Below are 27,841 nucleotides of genomic sequence, written 5' to 3'. Positions count from 1 at the left end.
GGAAAAATAAGTTATGATTAACTTACTTATAATATTATGATATACAAATAACCAAATACTATAAGAAGTTGAACATTAGGGTGCAGTGTTTAAACCATGAAGTTTGACTTCTTGTTTCTGTCTTAATAGACTGACAAGGAATTATGTCATGTTGTTGTAGTCAGTCCCAGGATATTAGAGAGATAAGGTGAGTGAGGTAATATCTTTTATTGGACCTACTTCAGTTGGTGAGAGAGACCAGCGTTCAAGCTTACACAAGCTTTTGAACTACACAGTGCTCTTCTTCAGGTCACCGTGTTAGCTTGAATGCTGGTCTCTCTCACCACCAGACATTGGTCCAATAAAAGATATTGCCTCACCACTCGTCTCTCTCATTAATTACATCGAAGCGTTTGATTGCGCTGACAAGTTCACGCACGCACTGTGTGCATACCAAACGTTTCTGGTGAACTTTGGCAGCCGTGGTTGCGAGCTACAGGGTCTGAACATCAAAGCTCAGGGTTGGCAACCACCAGGTGTGAAAGCAGCAGGTTCACACGGGCTTAGAAAAAGTTGTTACCAACTTTGAACAAAAACTGCCTCCTGGCCCTGGGCCCGCACAGAGGCTGACTCTGCCATTTCGGTCCACTCTCTAGTCTAGGGGCTGCGGTCCAGAGCCTGGCAGCGCTCGCGTGCCCCAGCTTGCCAGGCCTCTAACCTCCAGCTCTGCACCCATCCTCGCCTACCCCCCCCCACCTCTTTGAGAGGCTGGCGGTGCGCGAGGCACCCTGGGAACCACAGTCCACGCGCACAGCTCCCCCACCGCAAGGCCTCGCTCTTCTTTTGTGGAACTCCAATTCCCGGTACGCCTCGCGGCACAGCGAGCCCCCGCGCGGGGCACCACGGGACTGGTAGTCTTTCCGAGCGCGCGGCGAACCTCGCCAGGGTCTCCAGGGGAACCACAGTTCCCAGCGTGCCCCGCGGGGAAGGGCCGGCGCCCGCGCCGCTGCGGCGGCCGGGCGAGCGAATCAGAGCCGGGAAAACGAAACTGCCGGGTTTGAAATCCTCCGCCTCCCCCTGCGCCATCGTCCTCCGCGTGACGGGCCAGAGCCTGGCGCGTCTGACCCACGTACGGCGGCACCGCGCGGCAGGTGAGCGGGCCCGGGGCCGCGCGGCTTGTTTATTGTAGGGTCGGCCGGAAGTTGACGGGGGGTGGGCGGCTCCTGACGCGTCTCCAGCCCGATCTCCGCCGGCCCCTGCCCTGTCGCGTGCGCCTGCGGGGTTTCCCCGGGTAAACAGCTGCTGGGGGAGGGGGCGGGTGTGTCTCCCCCCCCCCCCGCCCCGGCAACCTCTTGCTGGCGGGGGGCGCCCCGTGCGGCGGGTCCCGTGTGCTGCGGGAGGCGCGCCCCTGGCTCCGCACCCCCGCTCGTTTCTCTCTCTCTCTCTCTCGCCGCCCTGCTCCTGTGCCTGCCGCCTCCCCGGGGCTCCGCGAGCCGGGCGGGCGGCTTGAGGGGGGCGAGCCCCGGTGCGCTGCGTAGGCAGGGCTGTCGCGTCACAGAGCGAGCCCGGCCTCTCCCCGTTACATCCTCCCCCGGTGGGCTGTGCTCTGGCCGGCTCCCCGGGGAGCCACGAGCCGCCGCGTGATGGGCAGCGCTGGGAGGAGGGCTGGGATCAGGGGGTTGAAGTGCCCGACACAGCGGACAGATGGACAAACAGCTACCTGTGTTGTTGCCCTGTCGGTCCCAGGATATTGGGGGGGGGGCGAGGTAATATCTACTCGCAGATCAACTTCTTGTTAGTGCTGCTATGTCTGCACTGCAAATTACTTCAGTGTTACTTGCGTCGCTCTGGGGTGTGAATAATCCACACCTGAGATTAATTATATCACCCTAAACGCCAATGTGGACTGCCTTATGTTGGTGGGAGAGCTTCTCTCACTGACATAGGTACCGCCTCTCAGGGAGGCAGGACCCATCGGCTTTTAGAGCATCTTCACCAGAAGTGCGAAAGCAGCACGGCTACAGTGCAGCTGCACCAGGGTAGCTGCTGTAGTGTAGCCCTAGCCTGAGAGAGAGACGCTTCTGAGATCATTTAGCTCAGCTTTGGTTAATGGGTGGCCTGAGAATCCACTAAAACATGGTGTGTAATTACCGAGTGCTTTACATTTCCAACCAGGATCAGAAGAATGAACCAACCAAAGGGAAATCTTGCACTGTCTGCAAAATTTACCAGATGTGTCAGGCTGTGGAACAGTCTCTCAGGGAAAGAGGTGGAAAATCCCTTTGCTTGTTACAGTTACAACTAGACTGGGTAAAATACTAGTAAATAAAAATGTACACTGTACTTGCTCTTGTGTCCTGCATCCATACTGTCTCTGTGGTAGCCATTCAGTAACCAAATCTGATTCTAGTACTGTGCTGACACGTGAGTACCAGCCAGGATTTAAATGAAAAGAAAAAACAGTTGTGTTTAACTCTGGCTCAGCTTGCAGAGGAGGGGAAACTCGCAGGACTGGATCATGGCTTGTGTTTAAAGGCCATGATTTTGGGGAGAAAAGAATACTATTTTGCAGTTCTAACGGTATTGCAAACAGAGTCCTTTCTTATGAGATGTTGTCAGGTAGTTCAGGTGCCCAGTTTAGTAGTGTTGATTAGCAGTAATGACTAGATTAAAATCTAAACCTTTCCCTGCAACAGGCTTTCAGAATCTGAAACTGACCAATCTAGTCTCACTGTCATGATTGTTACTGTTTGGGTGTTTTTTAATAGCTCAGTCAACTAGCTTTCTAAAAAATCAGTGTTGATAACCTGAGATGCTATTTGTAATACAGATTAAAACTGTGTTTCTTCAAGTCAAAGTTTTTTTGTTGTTTGTTTTTATCTTGACAGTGTACTCCCTTTAAATCAACAGTTCTTGGAGGTTGGTGAAGTAGAGAAAATGGCATCTGAGGACATTACTAAGCTAGCAGAGTCACTTGCCAAAGCCCAAGTGGGCGGAGGGCAGCTGAGCTTCAAAGGCAAGAGCCTGAAACTCAATACCGCCGAAGATGGTAAGAGAAAACTCTTATGTTGGGGCAGTGTTTCACCTGGGTACATGTCAGTGCCATCCCAGAGCTGTGTGTCATGAACCTCTTCCTAACTAAAGGTGTCTGGACACAGCTAACTCCAGTATGTGAGAGTCTATGTAATGTCGCAGGGGGACACAAGAGTCAGCCATCTGAGAAATGGGGACTTCTGATAGAGAAGCAACCTCTCCCCACCACACTAGCACAGCGTCACTGCTACAACTGGAGAAACTGGTTTTGACTCTCCCTGACTTAAAAGTGTTGATTTTGTTCTGGGAGTGACTCTTGTCCTTCTAATACATACACTGATGCTTTAAATTGCTGGAGGCAAGAGACTTTCCTCCTACTCTAAATGCTTCAGGAAGCCTAGTAAAACTCGGAATGATTGAAATGCCCAGGGAGACTAGCAAGACTTTACAAGCTCCATGCAGGTGGATTGGTTAGTCTCCCCTGCCTGCTTCCGCAATCCCCCTTGCCCTAGGATAGAGTGCCTCAGTTCCTGTCTCAGTCCTAGATGGGCTTGTTGTTGTTTGCCTGGGGTGCTCTTCCTCCCGCACATCTCTTTTTAGGATAAAGAACTGGCTGGGGCAGTGATGTCTTTGTCTTGCTGTGGCGGGTGGGGGAATAAATCCCTGAATCACACCTGGAAGTAGGTTGTTCTCAAACCCATGACTGACTTTTCCTACTAGTTTGCATGGCGATGCTTTCCTTACCCTTCCTTGGTAGTGCAAAACCACATTAGTTACGAGTAAAAGACCTAGAGGCTGGGGAATAATGAGTAGTGATGGAAAGAGAGACTCTGCAACCTGCCCTTGAATGGAACCTAAGGTGACTTAGGTTAGAAATGAGGAGAGTAAGGCTCTGCTTGCTTTGTGCAGCCAAAGAGGTGTCTAAGGAAATTGAGGAATTTGATGGCTTGGAAGCCCTGCGCCTGGAAGGCAACACCGTGGGTGTGGAGGCAGCAAAGGTCATTGCCAAAGCCTTGGAGAAGAAAGCTGAGCTCAAGGTGAGATCTTTTAGTAGAGTACTGAAGGGGAAGGGAGGATATATTGATGAGATGCTGAAGGCCTGTCTGTTTTTGAGCACTGACCCAGGACAGGTCCCTGCAGGAGCAATACAAACTTCAAATTCCTTGTCCCACCAGCATATAAGAATAGACTCAGGAAACTAGGCCTGTGTATGAATAAGTGGTGGCAAACCCTCAGGACCTCATAACTTGGCTTAACAGCCCTGTGAGTAGCATTTGCTGAAATGCTGCATTTCAGCCTTTGGCAGCTCTCCATGGCTGAGGCAAGAAAGCCATGAGAGAGGACTCGCACCAGGGTAAGCCTCTGTAAATCAGAAGGGAGCGCTCCAGTAATGTAGTGTGGCCACTTAGGGCTGTGATCTCATCAGATCTTGCAGAGTCAGATCTCCTGCTTGGGTAGGATACTTCAAAGCGAAGCCCAGAGTGCTGCAGGAAATGGTGATGGAGGTTCACCACAATATTTTCTACCCCTTGAATTATTTATCCAGTATTCTAGTGTAGCATTGAGGTGGGTGGGTACTGTGCCACTGAAAATGCTATCTTCTGAATGAAACCTAAATCTGAAACCTTGACCGCTTGAGGTCACTGAGGTTTCCATGGCCCTTCTCATAAGTTTAGGCTCCCTATCCTGATGAAATTCTCATTCTGCATCCTTCAGTTTTCTCTGGGTATGGTAATCTTCACTTATGTCCTCAGTTCTTGTGTGTTGTTGATGTGCACTATTAAACAGCCGATGAATTCTACCCCAGAAATGACTGTGTTTCCTTGGTGAGTGAAGTGAATTATATAGTTTGTGTAGCTCTTTGGCATAATTAGGTGACAGGCCCAAGAGAAGTGTAAATTGTAAATATATCATGTCCCCTGTCAAGTGCTGGGGGCTAGAGGACATTTGTGTGTGCTTCTGATATTTGACAGTCCTCTTTCCATCTGTCTCTTTTTAGAGGTGTCACTGGAGTGACATGTTCACAGGGAGATTGAGGTCTGAGATCCCTTTTGCTCTGGTAAGTGGGAGAACTGGGGATTAAAGTTTCAGATTTGTGATTACTCTAATCTCCTCTTGCTCCATATGTTTACACTTAAAACTATCCATCCTTTCCATGGATACATGTGTTGTCAGAGACCCAAAGACAGACATAACCTTTCTGATAAAGCATGAGCATGTATGGCTTTCCCTGTCCCTCAGCCTCTGGGATGATGGGAAGAAGCGATAGCATAAGCACCTTCTGTCTGATCAGTAAAGCAGCTCTTCCCTGGAGGAGGATCAGCAGTATGGCCATCTGATTGGCAGGGCAAGAAACGAGGACTCCAGAATAAAAGGATACCCTCAGCAAATTGGAATGATTCTGGGGTGAATCAGGAGTTGGCTTCTGTAATCTTAAAATAGCATATATTTGGATCTGTGAAACTTGGTGCTTGGGCAGGTCACTGAAATGTGTATGGCTCCTGTTACCATGAAGTTATCCAGGCCTTTTTAAAAGAAGGCATCTAATACTTAGAGCTGTGCACATTCAACTAACAGTTGAATCCCATGCTTCAGGGCCCAAACTAACTGTCTTGTCTATCAGAAAAGATTCCCTCTCCCTCGTGCAGCACTGCATAATGCGGGGGTGGGGGGTGGCGGCTCTTCTGAAGCATTGGGTAGTGATCTAAATGGGCCTGTGGAACTGTTACTAAAAACCAAATCCCTTGTCTCCTCACAGACTGCCCTGGGGGAGGCCCTTATCACCGCAGGTTCCCAGCTGTTGGAGCTGGACCTGAGTGACAATGCCTTTGGGCCGGATGGCGTGCGTGGCTTTGAGGCACTGCTGAAGAGTCCTGCCTGCTTCACTTTGCAGGAGCTCAAGCTGAACAACTGTGGCATGGGCATTGGAGGAGGCAAGGTAAGTGACACTTCTCAGTCCCAGCTCGCTTGCATTGGTTATCTCATAAAGACTGGGTGCAGGGGACCTTGGGTTCCAACCTCCCCCTTTGTTTGTTGTCTTGATTACTATCATACTTCAGACTGATCTCATGAAGTGTCCAAGATGAGCAGAGTTGGGCTATCCCAATATCTGGATGGGAGAGTTCCCCATCAAGAGAATTCTGATGTTCTTCTGTCTGAACAGGTGCCTGAGGCTGTTCTTTTGAAGTGTAAAACCAAGGCCTTGACAATTCATGGTCACTAAAGAGCCAGGGGTTGTTTACCCAAGTTTGAGTTTAGACTGTTGTATTTTTGTGCTGTAAAATTCCCTCTATAGTTTCAAGTGTGACTACACTGTTAATATTGCATAATTGTGGTGGTGTAGAATGGTTCCTGTGTCCCACACTAGAAGCAGCTTCACTTCAGTGGTGTCCTAAATGCTTCCTATATATCCAATTCATAAAACATTTCTGGGATCCTCCAGGAGGAGAGATGCTATAGTAATGTAAAGCTGTTAATGTTGTCTCTAGATCTTGGCAGCTGCCCTGAAAGAGTGTCACAGGAAATCAAGTGCCGTGGGCAAACCTCTGTCTTTGAAAGTATTCGTGGCTGGCAGGAACCGTCTGGAGAATGATGGTGCCACTGCACTGGCTGAGGCATTTGGGGTAAGCTCCAAAGTAGGACTTCCTCACGGAGGAGGTATAGGTGTGTCAGATGTATGTGGGCACTGGTTCTGGTAGCGATGGGGGAGCAGTGTATATCCAGACACATATGCTAAAGAAGTGTGCACTGAGGAGAAGGGTGTGCATAAGGTACTGGCCCTCAGTTCATTTTTACCACAGCACTCTGTATGCTGCTGAAACAGTCAACCATTTGAGGATGTTAACACCAAGAAAAGGAGAAGCCTTGGTTAAAGGGGGCATAACTGAGAATAATGGGACAAGACCGAGCACAGAAACAGGATTCGTTTCCAGGATGAGTGACTACTCCACACTATAATCTGCTAACTGTTAGGTGAAGTGATGTATTGCTTGAGTAACTTAATACGGTACAGAACAAGTGATGCAGTTGGAGATAATCTGGCCCTGGGAGGGGGTGGGCCAGATGACCAGGTAGATCTCTATCTCTAATCGCTATGATAGCTGGCCCTGGCATAGCTTTTATCTATGTTCCGCAAATCTCCTGCAGGGGACACTACCAACTGGTGTCTCATTTTTTCCCTTAGCCCTTTGTCTGATCAAGCTGCTAGTGCTGCATTTGGGTTGGGCAATGGAAATCAGGCTGTCCCATGCCCACCTTTCTATCCAGCAAGAATGAATGAGACTCGAATTTGGTTTAGATTTGTGGTAGTTTTGGGGGACTAAGTGACCAGGAGTCTCCATGTTTCCTCACCAACAAACTTTACATTGCCTCCCTCTTTCCTCCTGTGACCTCCATTTCCTAAATTCTTTGTGCCAGGTCTCGGAACACCGTGTGCCTTTTCAGATAAAAAGACTTAAAATGATTATATACAGGTCTGGCAAAAAATAAGGATTTAAATTCAGTGCATGGAAATTTGATATACGTTCTTAAAGGGTGAAGTTATCCTGAGAGAGACTGGCTGCCATCCGAAACTCTTCTAGGCAGAGAATGTCTATCTTCGTCCTGTTTCCTTCAGCCATGAGCACTAAGTAGGGGTGGTATCCATGAAGGGACTAGGTGTTGCAACACTGTGTCACTGCACCTAGAAAGTCACAGGAACAACACAGCATTCCACAAAACCGAATGAGTTGCCTAGACTCCCTACAAGGGGAGAGCGAGGTGCCTGAGAATGTGATCCACAAAAGTAAATGCACCATGAAACCACTGATGAGATATTTTAATATTTTCATCCTCTGGACAGAGGGCTTAAACTCCCTCATAAATTTCCATCATAACTTCAACAACCACCCCCCGTCTATCTCTCTCTCTCTCTCTCTCACACACACACACACACGTACGTACATACGTACGTACGTACGTACGTCCAGGAAGTTGATGCTAATCAGCTTGAGCAATGCAACCCTACAGACAACCATATACAAAAAACCCGCACATCAGCAAACCTAACTTAATAGATCCAGCAACCACCCCAAACACACCTAGAAATCTGTTCTCAGCGTGCCTGGCTGTAGATACCACAAAATATGCTCTGAGGAAGAAGTCTGGGATATACAACTTATACACTCAAAACCGCCTTCACCAAACAACAACACTTCACCAGAGAAGGAGATTGAAGCTTGGATTGGGCCACCCAAATAGCCCAAGAGAATGTGCTTCAATACAGAAATAAAATCCCTTCTGACTGCACACTGCTAGTTGTCACCCATCGCCCCACACTGGAACTCCTATGGAGTATCAGATAGTTACAGCCCATACTCAATGGGGATCCATCCTGAAAGAAATCTTTTTTTCTTGAATCCCTTCCTCTGGCTTCCAAATACCACCCTCAAGCTCATCAGAAGCAAGCTCCCCACAGACCAGCACTATGCCAACTCAGAGCAGCTCTAGACCCTGCCAGAACAACGGATGCAAAACCTGCAGACATATATCCGCTGCTACAGTGATCGTTTTTCCCCCCCACAACACACCTTTCAAGGGGTCCTACATATGCCTATCCCAACATGTGGTGTAACTCATCCAGTGCACTAAATGCCCCAATAACTATGTGGGTGAAACCAGACAATCACTATGCTCTCGAATGAACTCTCACAGGAAAATAAGACAAAAACACCATATCAGTTGTAGGTGAACACTTTTCACAAAACAATCACTCTATATCTGATCTATCAGTCCTCATCCTCAAAGGTGTACAGCACTTTCAAAAGTTGAGTCTGGGAGCTTAAACTCATTACTCTGCTAGACACTAAAAATCAGGGACTGAACAGACATTGGATTTGTGGCTTATTACAACCATCTGCAACCCACTAATGCCCTCTTCTTGTCCTCTGGCTGCAGAGGTGTTAATGGGTCACTCTGCCTTGAATGGTCCCTTTAGAATATGTGCTAACTACTTACCCTAAACTATCTGTTCCCCCTTGCATTTTGCTGTGACGCTGGGAGTACCTTTCCAAGCCCTGAAGAAGAGCTCCATGTGGCAGGAAAGCTTGTCTCTCTCACCAGCAGAAGTTGGCCCAATAAAAGCTATTACCGCCTGTCAAGGTTCCTCCCCCACTCTGAACTCTAGGGTACAGATGTGGGGACCTGCATGAAAAACCTCCTAAGCTTATCTTTACCAGCTTAGGTCAAAACTTCCCCAAGGTACAAAATATTCCACCCGTTGTCCTTGGATTGGCCACTACCACCACCAAACTAATACTGGTTACTGGGGAAGAGCTGTTTGGACGTGTCTTTCCCCCCAAAATACTTCCCAAAACCTTGCACCCCACTTCCTGGACAAGGTTTGGTAAAAAGCCTCACCAATTTGCCTAGGTGACTACAGACCCAGACCCTTGGATCTTAAGAACAATGAACAGTCCTCCCAACTCTTGCACCCCCCCTTTCCTGGGAAATGTTGGATAAAAAGCCTCACCAATTTGCATAGGTGACCACAGACCCAAACCCTTGGATCTGAGAACAATGAAAAAGCATTCAGTTTTCTTACAAGAAGACTTTTAATAAAAATAGAAGTAAATAGAAATAAAGAAATTCCCCCTGTAAAATCAGGATGGTAGATATCTTACAGGGTAATTAGATTCAAAAACATAGAGAACCTCTCCAGGCAAATCCTTAAGTTACAAAAAAGATACACAGACAGAAATAGTTATTCTATTCAGCACAATTCTTTTCTCAGCCATTTAAAGAAATCATAATCTAACACATACCTAGCTAGATTACTTACTAAAAGTTCTAAGACTCCATTCCTGGTCTATCCCCGGCAGAAACCAGCATATAGACAGACACACAGACCCTTTGTTTCTCTCCCTCCTCCCAGCTTTTGAAAGTATCTTGTCTCCTCATTGGTCATTTTGGTCAGGTGCCAGTGAGGTTACCTTTAGCTTCTTAACCCTTTACAGGTGAGAGGAGCTTTCCCCTGGCCAGGAGGGATTTCAAAGGGGTTTACCCTTCCCTTTATATTTATGACACCTCCCCTACCTTGTTCCACCAAAGCCAGCATGCTGGGTGAGCAGCCACCTAAGCTAGCTAACAGGAGATGTCAAGAAGAGGGGTATATGCTAAGTCTTACCCATGTCTTAGAAATAGGCACCTAAGTCCAGGCTGCAGGGAGGTGCCTAGCTCTGCTTAGCATACAGTCAATGGGAACTCAATACCTGTAGACAAGCGTCTAAGGCGTTTTCTTGCAAGAATGAGTTAAATGCCTGTGCTGCACAAAACAGGGTGGTGATGCTGGGCCCATCTCATAATTGTTAGTTCGGGGGTTAGAGCACTGACCTGCCAGAGAGGGAGCAAAATGGGAGACCCCTGTTTAAATCATCTCCGAGTGTTCTAACCACTGAGCTGGGGGTATTCTGATGTGGGGCTCCCTCAGTCTCTCCTGTTAAAGCTGTTGCACTCTGGATAAATAATGGGAGAATGAAAGGAGCAGGGGGACTGAACTTGGGGCCTCCCATGTGGGTGTCCTGACCACTGGACTATAGAGTCATTCCCACTGTTGCCCGTTCTCTCTGTGGTTAAGTACTTAAACAGTCATTGGGTCAGAGAGAGCAAGTACATGAGTGAGAATGACTGACTGTAGTCCAGTGGTTTAGACATCCACTTGGGAGGTGGGAGACGCTGGGTCCAGTCCCCCTGCTGTAATCACTCTCCCATTATTTATCAAGAGTGCAACTGCTTCAATGGGAGAGACTGAGGAAGCCCCGTATCAGAATATTGCTTAGAAGAGAGCTGTAACCAGTGAGCTAAGAGGATTTGAACAGGGGTCTCCCACATCCCAGGCGAGTGCTCTAACCACTGAGCTAAAAGTTTTATACGGTGGGTACCACCTCCTCCAGACTTGGAATGGGAGCGGATCTGGTAGGCCCTTCACCTGACTTTAGGAGCCAAATGCCTGTCTTCCAGAGCGATTCACGAACCGGGGGGCTTAGGCAGGAGTTACGTGTCTGCCTAGAGGGAGACAGCAGCGCGTGTGCCCAGAGATAGGAACATAGGTGCAGAGGGACTCTGAAAAACACATTCACTGGGTGAGTTTAGGCACCTATATGGTTCAGCAGGAGTTTTGTGGACCACAGTGGTGCCAAAACCTGGACTTAAGTGCTGAAATACCTTCTTGGCTCCCACCCACCATAGCTGCTCACCAGATAACTCCCATCCAAGGCAACAGGAGTTGTAGGAACTTATTTCTCTGGCTCATGTCTTTCAAATGTACATTTTCCACACCTGTGACTTTAATTATCTTGTATGCTGTCAAATGTGCAAGCAATAGTGTTGCAGAATCCACTTATTGGTGACCCCATCAATCTATGTATTGTTGCATATAAATGGGTAGATATGATCCTGGCTGTTTAACAACTACAAATAAACGAGGCTCTCTATCTTTAGATACTATATAAGTATCTTCCTAGGCCTGTCTTACATTTTTGTACACACACCTAATGGCGTTATATAAATGAGAATTCTGCACATATAACAGTGCTAAACCTGCCTGCAATCCCTAAAACAATGACAGGTTTGGGTTTTTTTCCCATATAGCAAAGCACTTAGACTTGTGTGGGCTATAGTCTTATTTTCATGTTATATATTGTATATGCCATACTGCACTGATTCCCATTTTGGAGGGTTTCCTTTGCGACCAGAAGGGCCAGAAGCAGAACTAAAACAAGCAAAAGATTTTGATTCTGCCAAGTGGTCATGTGCCTTGACCTGGAAAGCAGCTTCTTGAGCCGATTCTGGGTTATAGCCCCAAGGCTCAGAATCTCTGGCCAAAGAACAGAAGGAAAACAATATCCTAATCCAGCCTGCGGGATTGCCACCTTTGTGACAACACTCCCAGAAGCAGCCAGCACCACGTCCCTCCTGCCCCTGGGTGGGGGCAGAGGGCTCTGTGCACTGCCTTTGCCTGCAGGCACCGCCCCCCAGAGCTCCTATTGGCAGGGAATGGGGAATCGCGGCCAATGGGAGTTTTGGGGGAGGTACCTGCAGGCGAGGGGAGTGCACACAGCCCTCTGGCCATGCCCCACCCCCACCACAGGGACATGGTGCTGGCCGCTTCCAGGAGCGGCGCGGGGCCAGGGCAAGCAGGGAGCCTGTCTTAGCCCCGCTGTGTGTCACTGCCACCCCAGAGTCCTGCTCCAGGTAAGCGGCATTGGGCCAGATCCTGCACCCCGCATCCCTCCTGCACCCCTTGCCCTGAGCCCCTTCCTGCACACCGCACTCCCTCCCGCACCCCAACCGCCTGCCCCAGCCCTACATTCATGGCCCTGCATACAATTTCCCAACCAGATGTGGCCCTCAGGCCAAAAAGTTTGACCACCCCTGTTCTAAGCCCTGACTCACCAAATAAAAACATTGGTCCTATCTTGATTTGTCACTGGAGGCATAGCTGCTGGGGTGGGAGGGGTGTATTTGTAACAGTTAAAAGGATTGCAGGGGTTCTGGTGGGAGATGCAGTGGACTCACTCTGGGTGGCAGAGAAGCAACTTGTAAGGTAATCCCGTGAGATGGTGGTTGTCTCTGCCTGTGTTGAAGTGTCTCTCTCTAATGGCTAATCATGTCTGAATCTAGCTCATCGGGACACTGGAAGAGGTCCATATGCCACAGAACGGAATCAACCATCCTGGCATTACAGCGCTGGCCCAGGCCTTTGCTGCCAACCCGTTGCTGCGGGTTATCAATCTGAATGACAACACCTTCACAGAGAAGGGGGCTGTGGCCATGGCAGGGGTGAGTTACTAGCAGTTGCATTGAGTGTCTATCTCTGCTCCCTCCCCCCAGCTTTTCTGTGCTTTGGGGCTGAATGTCCTAGTGAAGCAGGGAGGGAGAAGAGGCTCTTTCCTCTTTGAGTACAAGTGAGTTGGTCGTTCCCTCTATCGCTCACCTGAATTTCTGTCTTAATGGGCGCACACTCTCACTCTCTGCAGACTCTGAAGACTCTCCGACAGGTAGAAGTGATCAACTTTGGGGACTGCCTGGTGCGCTCAAAGGGTGCCATCACCATTGCTGAAGCAGTCAAAGAGGGGCTTCCTAAACTAAAGGTACCACATTCGGCTGCTCCATCTTCAAATCTTTTCCCAAAATACCCTGTATGTTTCCCCTCCCTTGTTCTATGTCCATTCCCCTGCCCCACCCTGTAAAACACAGTTCTTCCAAGTGCAGGCCTGTCAAGTTCTACAGCTCTGCCTACTGCTGCTCTCAGAGATGTGATCTGTGGAAACTATACCTCACAGCCGGCAGTGCTCCAGCGTGAGTTAAGTGGCGGTCTGTTCAGATCAAGGTTGAACATTGTATTTAAAGCCACTTGTCTCATCTACTCTGCAAGTTGCTAATAAGGTTCTCGGGTGGGTTTGGAAGCAACTGTTCTAAACTATGGGACAGCATAAATCAGGAGGGGTACAGGATGAGTGACCACTACAATATGTTCATAAAATGCAGTATCTGTATCTCCGTGTCACATCTTGGATGAGACCCCAGTTCACTAATATTTTTATGGGCCCTGTATTGACTGCAATTCCTGTCCAGTACCATACCCTACTATTTCAATGTCCCTACAGTACTAGCATTTCTGTCAGCCTTTTCCAGGGTGTATCTTACTCAGTCACCTGTGAGATGTTTGGTAAGAGGGTCCCTCTAACTCCAGCCATTGCATTATTATTTACTAGTATTACCAGAGCGCTTGTGGTCTATGCCTATGGCTCCTTTGGCCTCACCACTGTACAAACACAGAACAGAAAGATTGGTCCTTGTCTCAAGGAGCTTACAATCTACATAGAAAACAAGAGACAACAAATGGATACAGACCAATGGGCGAGTGCAAGAAAACAGTGAGACAATATTAGCTACGCAAGGTTATCTCATGCAGAGAGTTGAGTTAACAGCTTGCCTTGTGAGTTTGAAAAAGGGGTCCACTCTGTAGTAGTACCCGTAGCTCAGGCCTGTGTTGTTCCCACTGGAAGTCCACATTTTAAAAACCATGGGGTTAGTTCATGAATACACCTGTTCAAGTAAAACACAGCAATTCTTTCTCCCAGGTCAAAGGATCCCAGGATAAATAACAGGTGAAGGGAGAAGGATGTCAAACCAAAATAATCCATTCCAGAACAAATGCCCTTCAGCTGTTTAATGTTAAATCCCTTCTCGGGGATCATCTCGTTCAATATGTCTCAAGGGATGTTTAGTCTTTGCTCACTGCCTGAGTCCCTTCCAAGTCTTTTTATAACTTAAAAATATATTCCCTCTGTGCTGAGACCAGCCCCAAAGGAGAGAATTCCTTAAACAATTCTGAGCATGCGAAGCTGGTGTTTACAATGGAGAATCTGCATACAGCGTTCCTGTAAAGCAGCTTCTCCTCTGCTTCTCAGGAACTGAACTTGTCCTTCTGTGAAATCAAACGAGATGCTGCCCTGACTATTGCAGAGGCCACTGAAGACAAGTCTGAGTTGGAGAAACTGGATCTCAATGGTACGTGAGCATGAAGTTCGATCAAAGCTTATCCAGTCCGTGACAAACTCTAGAACCCATTGGGAAGAAGCCTGTGGGATTGAAATATCTGTATTGCTGCCAGAAGTGTGTGTGTGTATAAAATATTGGTCCTGCTGAGAGCAGCTGAACCAACTAGACGAATAAGCTCTTCTCTCTTCCCCCAAGGCTTTAGTGGTTATACTTAAACCTCTTGAGCCACAGTTTCAAACCCTGCCTGCTGATCCCTGTCGCTTCCTGAAGTGAATACATCTGAGTTCCAGACGTCTGTGTGTGTCTCTAGGATGAGAATTTATAAACAAGGTCCTGTCTGCTCTGCCTTGGTATTAAAGGTCCCATGATGCTATTAGTTTTGCATCAAGGTCTGCTTCTATGTGCTTGGTCACAGTTTCCCGCTCCGTGTGTTGGTTCTTGCCTTCCCTTCCAGAGGTGGCTGCATTTCTATGGTATTATACATATATAATTTTGAGAAGTGCTTCAGAATCACCCAGGATGAAAGGAGCTGTATAAATGTACAAGGAGTTCAGTCTCCAAGACTCAAATCTCTTCTGGTTAATTACATTTTTCCTTCTTCAAACTTCCCTTGCAATTAGATTCTGCAATGTTCTTCTTGTCTCAAACCCTTGTGTGGTGTCTGAGTTGGTAAACAGCTGACATATTTTAATGACAAGTCTGCTGTCCGAGCAGTTTGTAAAGTGCTTTGTGTGAAAGGTGTTTATAGAAATGCAAATCAAGCAGCCATTCTTCCTGCCAGAGGTTGGATTTATGGACTTAGTTGAGCATTCTAGTTAAACTTTGTTTCTCTCGTGACAAATTCAGCACCTGATCTGTGAGTGTCTGTCTCTTCCCCACCCCAAAGCTGACTTTTCTCTCTCCTTGCATCATAGGTAATGCTCTGGGGGAAGAAGGCTGTGAACAGCTCCAGGAGATTCTTGAAGGTTTCAACATGGCAGATGTGCTGGGTTCCCTGAGGTAGGCCAAGAGAAAAGGCTATGGCAGGGATCTGCTCCCCATTCATGTCAAAGCTCTGGCTGTCTGCCTTTTACATCTGTTTCATGTGAGTTCCTGTTTTTATGGGGTCTAGCACTACTTAGAGGTGTTGGATTAACAGGACTGGAGACTGAAAATTTCTATCCCCAGTATGTATGCAAGTCCCACCCCCTCAGTGTCCTTCACACCTTCATCTGGAGGGAGCTCCATAAGGGTGAGATGAGAGCACAGTCTTCGTGGCTTGCTCTACTCTTGACTTTCTGCCCACACTTTTTGCCTGCTCTGGTGTTTTGTGGACACCTGTCCACTAGGACCTAGGCTGAGACTCTCACCTTCATTTCACGCACTGGTTCCCATCGGGCAGCCCTTTGGCAATCTGTCACTGCTGGTCTGAGGCCAGATTAGAACAGGTGACCTAAACATGCCAGGCTCCATAATCCATTGCAGTCCCTATAGGCTCACACTCACTGCCCTAGAAGTGATTTGCTGCCGGTCAGCTTAGTGTTTTAAGGCTTGGAAGGGTCTTACTGCATTTTATAACGACCTGGAGAAGGATTCCCAGGTGCCCATGCATGACCAGGAAGTCTGTATTGCAGGCCATGTGAACTCTCCTCTTAATCCTTCTTAGTGATGACGAAGGGGAGGATGAAGAGGATGAAGATGATGAAGGGGAGGATGAAGAGGATGAAGATGACGAAGGGGAGGACGAAGAGGAGGAACAACAACAGCTGCAGGAGAGGGGGCAGGGAGAACAGGAATCGTTGCCTTCTAAGAAGATTCTTGACTCACATGTAAATGTGCTTTGAGGGATAGCCAATAATCCTTATTGGGAGTAGGGGAAGGAGGTTTGAAATGCGGGGAGGCTATTATGAACTTGTAGTGAACAAGTGGGGGTTCACATACCTCTCCTTTGAACGGATGTGTCAGGGCAGGGGTGGAGTAAGAGAGGAGAGGGGGAGAACAATACCTCAGGAATGTTCTGTGGTGATCTGAAGAAAATTAGCAGGAAAATCTTATTTCTTCCATTATTTTCTGTAGCCACGACAGCCCTGCCTGGAGCCAGATAGTCAGTGTTTTCTGTACAAGCTTTCTCCTCACAGCTTAGCTAGTGCAGCACCCCCTGCCATTCAGGTTCTGGGCTCACTTTTTCCACCCCTTCACAAGCTCTGACAGTGCAGAGAAGTACCGACATGCGGCACCCTCGCTGTGCCAGGTCCATCGCCCTTCCCTACACATTCATGCACCCACAGCTCTGCCAGTGCTCAGCAGAATAAGCTGGGATCTGACTTGCTCTGTTTCAGGACTCTACTCCCGTGTCTCCTCCTCCTCCTCCTGTGGATGTTGCCACATTCCTCGCCTTTCCGTCTCCAGAGAAACTGCTACGACTAGGGCCCAAGTGCTCTGTTCTGATAGCTCAGCAGGTAGGTGGGTCAGTGGCTGCTGTGTGTGTGGCTTTCGGATGGCATGGTTGGTACCACGTGCGTTGGGATAAATTGTTTACCTGCCAGGGGTGATCTCTTCCTGGAGTCTCATGACCTGGATTAGGGTCTTGCCATTGTCCAAATGAACAGAATGGAGGCAGACACTCAACTTGAAGCTGCATGTCTATGAAGCAGATATGGTGCCTGCACAGCAGCTGTGTTTCATGGCGTGACTTATACCTCCACACGCATCCTGATACAGCCACGACAGTTCCTGTCATGTCCAGCCAGGTGGAGGCAATTGTTGCACTGCTCATTGTTGCTTCCGTAGCAATCGCGTCTCTTCTGCCCTCACTCTGCCATGCATTTAATGGCTCCTGCTTTTTGTCTCTTACAGACAGACACATCTGATACAGAGAAGGTGGTTATGGCTCTCTTGAAGATCTCTTCTGTGTTCAAAGATGAAACCACAGTGAAAACAGCAGTGCATGAAACAACAGGTGATGCAGTCTGTGTCTCCATGCAAAGGTGTGGGCTGAAGAAGCCTAACTTGCAACGGTGGCTTCTAAAGAGATCCCAGGGATGGCCTCCCTGGACCATGCCATTTTTTGGTAGTTCGGTCTCCCGTGGCAGCCAGAGGAAGACAGTTCTGTCTCTGTAGTGTGCCAGATTGTGCAGTGCTGTTTTGGGGGGGAATGAGGGTGTGAAACCTCAACAGATCAGTTTATGCCCCCAAAGCATGATGATCAATATCCCTTAGTATTGCTGTGAGTGTTACTCTTCCTGGCATTTTTTGGTGGGGGGAGATTTTGTTTTTGGCCTCAATATCCTGTCAGCGAGTTCCACAGATTAATGAAACTGTAAATAGAAAGTGCCCTCTCTATTCTTATATCTGGGGATATTGTAAATAGGGGGAACCCATTTGGTGTTCTTTTTACTAGTAACTGTCTTAGATCTATTGTCTCTTTCCAAAAGGACTGGAACTGGAAAGCTGTGGGGCAGGGCACAGAGGCTGTGCAGGGGGACCATGTACCCTTTCTATGCTGTGGAGCACAGCACGGGTGCACAGTAGAGTAGAGAAGAGATTTGGGTGGGGTGTGGACTGTGTGAATCCACTGAGCAAAACTCTCCTGTAGAAGTGGTGGATGCTTCCGTAGCCCTGAGGCTGCTGTCGTGGCTGTAAAAGGTGTGTGAAGATGCTCAGTGTACTGCCCCGGGGTTGAGGATGGGGAATTCTCCAGCCTTCCTTCCTGAAATCCCCAGCAGCTGTATTCACCTACATGCAGTCTGCTCATTGGAGCTGTGTACAGGGTTCAGGATTTGGCTCCTCCATCTGGCATCCCTTTAAAGTCTGTTATACTGATTTTACACAATTCACTATTGCCATTAACAGACTCCTGGTGGGTAAGTAGGATAGAAACCACTAAAGGCCTGTTCTGTGCACACCAATAATGTCCCTCGTCACTGAGACAACAACCAGTGATCACTTGTATCGAAGGCTGTTGCGAGGTTCAGCATGACCAAAATGGCCAGCTGAGCTTCTCTGAGGTCAGCAGGAGATCTCACATGCCTCTGCTAATCTCTGCCTCTGCTCCTGTGGGTGGCTGGCATCCATGATGTGACTAGTGTGCACGTGCATCTGGAACTGAATACTCTTCGCCTTCCCTAGCAAGTTCAGGTCATGTCTGGCAGTGTCAAGAGATGGTTTCTTCAGGGTGAGGCGTTTGTGTGCTGAAGGAGGGCTGACCCTCCCTGATGGAAAAATCAATAATGTCGAACAGGGTACCACAGCCACCCCGCTTTCCTGAAGTTACCAAGTGGGGCGAGGGTCTGAGCCACAATTGGCTGATCTTGTGGAACTCTGAAAACCACAGACCTCCTCACTGGAAACCAAACCAAATGCACACCTAGTGGGTGACAGTCCCGTGGGAGCCTGTTGCTCTTGTCATTTTAAAGGTCAGTGAGACCAGCTCACAGCCAAACTGTCAAACCCATTACAGTGAGAGTGAGGCTTTGTGCTACCCAAACGCATCCAGGTTGACCATTCCTTGCATTGTCTATGGCTGAGGTCAATTAACACTTCTTGGCCTCGGCCATAGTTCTTCTCTAGGCGTTTTTGCGTCCCCCATACTAAAGACTGGACTCCATGTGACTTCTTGGCTCTCTCTCTCTGCCTCATCTCTTTCAACTCCCAGCACTCACTGGTGGCCTGCAGTAACCTCTGGCAGCAGAGACAAACAGGGTATATAAAGGAGTGTGGCCTCCCACAGTCCATCTAACAGCTGATCATAGTCAAGGCCTCGTGTACTCAATGGCAAACTTGACCTAAATTCTGCACTGATGCCCCTATCTGTGTGGCGTTCTGGTGCAGTAGACTGGAGATTGAGGCAGCGTCGGATAAGCTGAATGTAATTGAATCCAATAGTGAAATGAACAATAGTCACTACAATATCTCGTGGTGCACTTCAGCTTGACACACATTTATTTCTCTCTCTAGATGCCTTGATGAGAAAAGCCTTCATTTCCGCCACCTTTAATTCTGATGCATTCATCACTAGCCTACTGATCCACATGGGTCTGCTCAAGGTGAGAGGGCAGGAGGGAGTTAAAAGTGGGCTGTGATGGGTGAGGTGGGCTGAGTTCTGATTACATTTCTGGTTTAAAAGCTAAGGCTTGCTGGATTGTGGGTAATCTTGTTCCTGTCTCCATGGCAACAGTAAGACTCTGATCTATGCCCAATGCCTGGCGACAATAGAAAACTGCAGGGATAACAAATTCCAGAGTGGGATTATATTAGGGTGGAGGGCATGGATTAGCTGTTCCCAATTCCGTTCTACTTGGTCTAGCTTGTATTTTCAAGATCAGATATCTCTATAAGGTAGGAAGGGTCATACAGACAAACTGGGCTGCTGCTGGACAAAGCTTTTATAGTGTTATGAGCTACCTGTTGTCAGACTCCTGGTTGTAGTCTCATAAATATCTATTCATCACCCTGGTATCCAAAAGGGCCACTTAGTCGCATCTTCTGTTTTAAAAGGACCACAGCAAGAGTAAATGAAAGACATCTGACTGAAACTTTGTTTCATTCTATCCAGTGTCCTTGCTAATGTCTGGAGCACCAGTATGTGGCTGCACAGAATAAAACCTGTTAGCAGGATTGTTGTGTTTGAGAATCAGCAGCAAGTTGGCTGACCGCATTAGAACCTGCACGTAGGCTAGAGCATGAGCTGAGCCAAAAGAGGATTGGAGTTGTCTCCATCGGCAAGCTCAGAGTAGTGCTTCAGTGGTCTGGCTGTTCTGCCGTTATAGATCAATCTGGAGCATCTCGGAGCCTCAAGGACTGGAAACATCTGAAAATAAAGAGTCTGGACAAATCAGCAGAAATACTTGGAATACCCTAAAGCCACAAAACTTGCATCATCTTTTCCATCATGTGGCTTTCTGGGGTTCTCACTGATGACTCTGAACCTGGGGAAATGCACAGCTGTGACATGGGTTAGGGACTAAGACACTTCCTTTGGATGTTCTACTCTTTGTTCTCTCTTCCTCAGTCCCCGACTCCCGTGAGGCCCAGTCTAGTTTTCTAGTCTTCTGCTCTGTGGACAGGTTTTTTTCTTTCCCGTCCTGCATCAGATTGCAGTCACTCTGAATATGCTTAGGTGAATTGGAGGGTAGAACTTCCTTGGGGCTGGGCTTCGAAGTAGAGAATTGAATTGGGGAGCAGTGTCAACAGTCAAGTTCTCTCTTGGCTGACCAGTTGTTGCTTGTGATCCATGTCTGTCTGTGACTCAGGTTTGGGGTGGAGAGGGAGGCTGTTTCCATACTTTTTTTACTCTAGACTTGAAGCAATAGCTAGGGCCATACAAACAAAACACACTTTCAGTGTACCAAATGCAAAGGGATCCACTCAGGAACAGGGAATGCAGGGCAGACTCTGTATCCTGGAAGGCAGTGATCCTGAACAGGATAGAGGAGTTGTGGTGGACAAGCAACTCAACATGAGCTCCCAGTGCAATGCTGTGGCAAAAAAGGGCTAGAGTGATCCTTGCTGTATCAATGGGGGAGCAGAGGTAGGGAGGTGACTTTATTTGTGTATACAGCATTGGTGAGACCGTCAGTGGAATACTGCGTATGCTTCTGGTGCCAGCATTTTAAAAAGGGTGTTTAAAAATTGGAGAGGGTGCAGAAAAGAACCACAAATTATTCAAGGGCTGGAGAAAGTGTCTTATATTGAGAAATTTGAAGAGCTCAATCCTAGTTTATCAAAAAGAGGACAGAGAAGAGACTTGAAACATGTCCAAGTACCTTGATAGGGAGAAAACACCGGGCACGGAGGGGCTCTTAAATTCAGTGACGAGAGGCATAACAGGAACCAGTGGCTGGAAATGAGACAGACAGTGCGCCTTGTTTCTAGCTTGAATTTAACAGTGAGGGTGATTATCCATTAGGTCAAACTCCCAAGGGAACTGGTGGATACTCCATCTCTTGGTGTCCTCCGATCAAGACCCTTGGCCTTTCTGGGAGACACGCTTTAGCCAGTTAAGTTATTGGGCTCCATTCAGGGGCTATTGGGTGAAATACTGTGGCCTGTGATAAATGAGTTGTTGGACTAGGAGAGCTAATGGTCCCTTCTGGCTTTAAACTTAGAATCAATTTTGGGAGTGACTGAAAACAACATGCCTGGTGAGAGAGGGGCATACAAGAGGGAATAACTGCCCCCTTGGATCTAGCAGGAACTGTAGGCTTCCTTCTCAGCTGAACGAAGGGTCCTGGCAGGGTGTCCGTGCAGAGGAAGGTCTGGAAGAAACATGCATGTGCTCTGTCTAAATTTCTTGCACCTCACAAGACTGTCAAGCCATAATTGAAACAAACTGGAGTCTTTGTGACGCTTTTGTTTGAGATATTCCCCTTCGGGTTGATTGGTCATCTCCTAAATAACCCACTGTGTATAACACAGGAGCCAGCTCTCCCCCCTGCTGCTGAGGGGAAGGCTAATTCCAGCAAAGAATTCGATAGCTGTGTGAATAACCATAGCACCTGTTGTGATGTAAACTAAGATGATCTCCAGAACTAGTCCTTTCCATGACTTACCACAGAAGCTGAGCCTCAGCTGGAGTCAGACTTCTCCCTTTTTGCGTGTGTTGCGCTGTGGAGGTTCGCTTGCATTTTATAGAGGTTGGTCAGTCAGACAGCATGCTGGATTAGATGGAGGGATGACTGCATTTGGTGTGGCAGTCGCAATGTACCTGATTGTTCTGTCCTTCCCCATCTGACAGAGTGAAGAAAAGATCAAGGCTGTCCCAAGCCTCTATGGCCCTCTGATGACCCTGAACCATATGGTCCAGCAGGATTATTTCCCCAAATCCCTGGCCCCAGTTCTCCTGGCCTTTGTGACAAAGTGAGTATTGCACCTTGCCAAGCAGTCCTGTTCTACAGGAAGTTAGATACATCTGCATATGGTTGAGTTAAAAAGAAAAATACATTCTCTTCCCTTCAAGCCTCTAGTGGGTAGGGGTTCTAGAATAAAAATGCGAACAGCTTAAAGGAAAGCTGTTCCTATCTTGCTTAGTCCAACATTCAAAGCTTACAAGGTAAGAAGCACTGATCACGAGGAATGAACTGGGAAACTGACTTTCTAAAGGTGGTCTTAAAACTGGCGTTTATGCAGAGGCAGCCCAAAGGAAGACTAGGATCTAGTTTCCAGCCACAAGTTTAATGAGTTAAAAGGACACTGCTGAATCAGATTTAGCCCCAAATGTATATCTTGGCCGTTACAAAGGTAACGTCCAAGATTAATGTTAAAATTTTCATGACTTCAAGTTCCAAAGGAAACTTCTTGAATTCCCATGCACTGCAGCTGCGCGTGAACGCTGCAGTGTTGTGATAGGGCGGTAGAGCTGGGAAATGAAAACGAAATTGACAAGTCTGTTAATTATCTTTGGCGAGAACTCTAAAGATCATGAATAGTGAAAATGTTAAGCCTTGTTCCCTTTTTTTAAAATTCTCTTTTTTAATACTAAAAATATTTCTTATAATGCAGATAAAAGCAATGCTTCTTAGATTAAGTCAGTTTTAACTTTAGTTTCCTTCTAATAATTATGCAAATGTTGTTTTAAAATCATTAAAAGGGAAAGTCTTAAATTTAGCCCTGGGGCAAAGTTACAGATTGATAGGGCATTGGTCTCCAGAGCTATTCTCTCTCCCACTTCCCCCACCGCCCACTCCCAACAAGTCAACCATGGAAGCACAGTGGAAACTGAATGTTTGAATAGAACTTAGAAAAACCAAACCAATGAGTCCCCACACACTCTCTTGCTGTACATATCTGTCCCTTCACTAGTGGAGAGGGAAACTGAGTCAGAAAGGCTTTGACTTGCCAAATCAACACACAGTTAGGATCCATGTCAGGGAGTTTGGTGAGTTTCTTAACCTGATTATATCATGTTCAGTCTGCACTGAACAGTGGACATCTTTTTAAACAAGTTCCATAATCAAGCTAAGACTTTGGGCAGGCGTAAAGCTAAAATTGGTCAGGCACAGTATTAATTGCGTGTATTCCCAAAACACTCAGAGGGTCTCATGAAGATGAGGATCCCACTGTGCTGGGCACCATGCAAATGCGTAGAAAGACATTGTCTTAAAAGTTTGTGTCCCTTTCGCAGCCTTTTGTAGGTTGTGCACACTTATAAATAGCTGGCCTTGCTTAATAGCTGAACTGAAGGGCTGATAGTTAACTGGTTGACTTCTAGCCATCACAGCAGAGATATGAAGGTGGAGACAACTGGCTTTGCAGATCAGTTCAGGGGCTCATTCCACCTGCAAAAGACAGTATGGCTATAGCTGCAGAGGTAGCTGTATACGAAGCTGCCAAAGGGTGGTCAAACCTGGCTCCTGTAGCGGTATTGCAGATTGGGGGGGAAGTGGGGTAGGCTAAAACTCGAGTTCCTGATTCCTGACCTAAAGGGGAGAGACTATGCGAGCTATTCACATCTCTCCTGCAAACATGTGCTGTGCGCTGTTGTTGCAGTCCGCAAAGGAAGGATGAGGAAATGGGGCTGGTAGTAGTCCTTGCTGAAGGGGGCAGGATGTAATAAACAAGCTGCCGTAGCAGTCCTGTCTGTTAGCTCTCTTTCCTTCCCCCAGAGCCTGACCGGTAGCCCTGTTCACCACCTTTCTGGCTCTGAAGCAGCCCCTCCCCAAGTAAAGAAGAGCGGAAACTGTGCTGTCCCCAAGCCCCCAGATCACTGGACCCATCTGCACTATTTAAACGAAACGTTCAAGGGAGAGGTGTTCCCATCCCAGACCTGCCAGCCTTGTGCTACTGCTGTGACAAAAACCTGTCTAAGTAAAACTGACGTGGACAATGGGCCACGCTGGGGACTCCTTGTAACATTCACTTCTAGTGATTTGTTGTGGAGTCAGGTGCACAATTAACGGGCTGTTCCTCCAGCCTAATCTCCGACTCGACAGTGTCTGGTGGCTGCGTACGCTGAGGAGTTCATTCACAGCACGCTCTGCCCTGGATGTGGATACACCCCTCTCTTAGGCTGTGGGCCAGCAGTTAACCCTATGTGTTACTCTCTGAGCTGTGCCCATAACGCACCAAGCACAGTGGCAGCCATGATTTTGCTGCATTTAGATCAGTGATTCTCCACCAATTTACCTTTGTGGGCAACATGTGCAGCTTTCTCCGTATTATGTGGCCACATCCACACTATATACATACGTACATACTGTATGGCCCTGAGGATCTCACATGGGCTGCAGCCGTATGCTGATAGGGCTGTAAGTGGGCTGTGGGTTGAAAACCACTGATCTAGATGTTTGGGTACCTCAGTGACAGGCTTGGTATAGATAGGTAGAGCTTCCAGAGTGAAAACGTGGTCCCATTGATGTCAGGAGTTTTGTCATTGGCTGCAGCACAACTTTGCTTAAGAATGGGGAAGAGAAGAAGTCTGGTTTTTCTGGGAAGAGAGGAGGAGGTGGGGTGGGGAGGGGAGGGGAGGGAAAGGGAGGGAAAGAAGCTAGAGGGAGGAATGTGTGTGTCTTAGTGATATAATGTCAAATCATAAAACAGCCTAGGGACTTTTGCAAAGGATATGTCTTAACATATGGTGAGAGCAAAAGGAAAAAACAAGCTAGTACCAAAGCTACAGAGTCAAGCAGTTAAGTCATGCCATTGTCCAAGTGAAAGCTTCCTTCCCAATGCTAATCTACGGTGGGCGGTAATACGGGGGGGATATGCACCATGGCAAGAGAGCACTTTTTTGCTGCTTCAGGGCTTACTTTCTCTGCCTTAACACCTCATGCCCTGGCTGTGGGGGTTAGAGGGAATCGGGAGCTATGCAGCTGAAAGCTTTGCAGGGTTCTCTAGTGATTTGCTATGTTCCTTCAGCTGCTCCTGCAGTCAAACCTTGTGTGTCCAAAGGGCTTCACCAAAGCTCTTGGTAATCCAAGGTCATCTGTGTCCCCTGTTTGCCTGGAGCTCAGATGCTGAGGAGCTTGTCCTGTTCCTGTCCAAAATTAACGGGTTGGTCCAGCTCGCTACAGAGCCAACTTTTGCTCATTGGAGTGCTCAGGTAACAGCCTTGGTCAGCTTCCTTTGGGAATCTAGTAAGCCCCTTCAGCTCATTGGCCTGAGCTTCCATGGTACATGAAAAGCAGCTCTTCTGGCCTTGTTAAACTATCAGCTCTTCTGTAATGGGCAGTGGAGCTACAAAGTTCCTGTGAGCTGCTTCGGTCAAATCAGATGTCGCGTACTGTGTCTCCAAGCTCCATTACCGCTCAGTAGGAGAAGTTATAAATGCCTGTAGCCAGCGCCCTCTGGACTCTGGGGGTGAGGAATTGGCCACAGAACTTGCTCAGGGTGACAGAATTTTTCCTTTTAGATTGTAAGGCTAGAAACAATCGTTGAGCAAAAGAACCTCAAAAAAAAAAATGCGTAGTGAGTGTAAGCGATGCCCATCTGACTCTGCAAAGGGCCTGAATGCCGTGGCTCTGATCATCTTGGTTGGAAGTGCTGAGGGCTGGTTCTCTGCCTGGAATTTCTGATTTCCCATCCTCCACAGCTGCTGCAGACTTCATTAGCTGGCTGCAGTCAGGCTCCGACCATTTTGTTGTGTGTCCCTGCTCTGCTGGGGTTTGTCTGCGGCTGCCTCTCTCAGCTCCTTTCCCCACAAGAGGAAACTGATTATGTACAGTGCATGCACCCTTCACTATTCTGTAGAGCCAGGCTGCAGAGAGCCTAAGGTAGGATCTAGCTGAGGAGAAGGGGGAGCCTTAGAAGTGCAGGCTTGAGCAGCAGAGGTTCAGGGAACTCGGATACAGTTCACTTCACTAATTCAAGATCCCTCCTGTCTCGTGCACAAGGCCTGGAAAGGAGATTCCAAGTTAAGCCCCACACATAACATCATAGCTGAGGCCCGCAGGGCTGGGCTGGCTGGAGAACACAGTGAAAAATCCATAATCCAAAGTCATATAATGAATTGTACATCAGCGAGCATCGTCAGCAATGAACCAGTTGGGGGCAGGAAGGATGGGAATGAAGGGTAGGGCATGGAGATGCAATCCATTAACAGTGCTGCAGAATTTGGTCCATTGGATTGCAGAGAAAACAGCGTCCTGTCTCTCACCAAATACCTCGACTTGCACAGCTTAGCAACAAGGAAATGCTGCTCAGTCCCATATTTCAACATTTCCGGCTTCATTTGAAAGCCACGTCTCCCTCAGATGGAGCACCGCACATATTGCTGTTCTATCACGGGGGGAGGGGAGCTGGTCAGAATGTTTTTCATTGGTGGTATTGGATTCAAGTTCTTCAGGAACACCTCACCTTGGGCCAGTCAATCCTCATGCTTCAGGGCACCAGTAGATCACTTGCATAATACAGTGTGACACAATGCACTGCACTGGGTCTGTGTGTGGGGGGGTATTTTCCTCTGAACCAGCTAGCCTTGGCTGCTGCCTGAGGTGGGATTCAGGACTAGACGGAGCAATAGGCTGATTCAGTGCAGCGATTCCTATATCTCGTCTGACCCTGTCTCTGAATAAGAATGAAATCCCGTTCAGCTAAATACTCCAGCCAGCTGACTCTTGAGTTCCTGGCACCGTACTGTGCCGGTGAGCCCCTGAACTCATGGAGAACTGGCATTCAGTGAGTCAAAGTGCAGTCAGGGGGCAGCTTTTAAATGAGCTTTTTGTCTCCTCTCCTCTCTCTACAGACCCAGCCGTGCTTTGGATTCCTGCTCCTTTGCCCGCCATATGCTGCTGCAGACCCTCCACCAGCTGTAGTAGGACCCCAACTCTGCCCCTCCCCCCCATAGGACTTTTATCAGCGAGAGCTCTTAGCCAGCTGGCGGGAGAGGATGTCGGCACCCGTGGAAACATGCTGTCCGTCTCTCACAGGGATGTCCGTCCTTCCTTCTACTTTAACAAACGGGGAGGAATCCTGCTGATATTTTTTTACTTTGTTTTTCCATTTTTTAATTGAAGGCCCCTCTTCCAATGGACAGGCAGCTGTGCCAGAACTAGTCCTCCGGGGGCTCTTCATTGCTCTCCATGAATTGGAACGAGGGTCTTATTAAACGCCACACTGCTGGAAGGGGTTGTGCCCAAGCTACCGTCTTGCAGAGGGTGCTGGACAGGGGCCTTCTCTGCAGCAGCAGCTGCACCAAGCCGGGCTTTTGCATGGTGCTGTGGCTTCCATCTCCTGCTGCCCTGGGCCACGCACCTGGAAATTGCAGCAGGAGTTTTGCTTCTCCAGGGTTATCAAATTGCCCAGCCGCCTCCTGCTGCTCCAGCCTGCCTTCCCCTACCCCCACTTCCCAATTAAAATAGGCTTGGTTTAGAAA

The 27,841-nt window shown here is 48.0% G+C and overlaps 1 protein-coding gene across 5 annotated transcripts; it reads left to right on the top strand.

Annotated features, from left to right (window-relative positions):
* Positions 1 to 946: 946 nt before the first annotated feature.
* Positions 947 to 27,841, top strand: RANGAP1 (Ran GTPase activating protein 1). Of its 5 annotated transcripts, none has more exons than XM_073327174.1 (17): positions 947 to 1,130; positions 2,155 to 2,289; positions 2,890 to 3,028; positions 3,922 to 4,049; positions 5,012 to 5,071; positions 5,771 to 5,950; positions 6,501 to 6,635; positions 12,670 to 12,828; positions 13,026 to 13,139; positions 14,463 to 14,562; positions 15,468 to 15,552; positions 16,199 to 16,361; positions 16,872 to 16,991; positions 17,389 to 17,491; positions 19,489 to 19,577; positions 22,268 to 22,389; positions 27,212 to 27,841. In XM_073327174.1, exons 2-17 carry the CDS (start codon positions 2,212 to 2,214, stop codon positions 27,279 to 27,281), a joined length of 1,845 nt encoding a protein of 614 aa, XP_073183275.1. In that variant the 5' UTR covers positions 947 to 1,130; positions 2,155 to 2,211; the 3' UTR covers positions 27,282 to 27,841. The 5 variants fall into 5 exon arrangements, with proteins under 5 accessions (XP_073183275.1, XP_073183279.1, XP_073183277.1 ...); XM_073327175.1 differs by lacking the exon at positions 947 to 1,130 and adding an exon at positions 1,189 to 1,270; XM_073327178.1 differs by lacking the exon at positions 2,155 to 2,289.

Source organism: Lepidochelys kempii, chromosome 1 (genome assembly GCF_965140265.1).
Source record: "Lepidochelys kempii isolate rLepKem1 chromosome 1, rLepKem1.hap2, whole genome shotgun sequence".
Lineage (NCBI taxonomy): Eukaryota > Metazoa > Chordata > Testudines > Cheloniidae > Lepidochelys > Lepidochelys kempii.
This window is presented reverse-complemented; position numbering and strand designations above follow the sequence as displayed.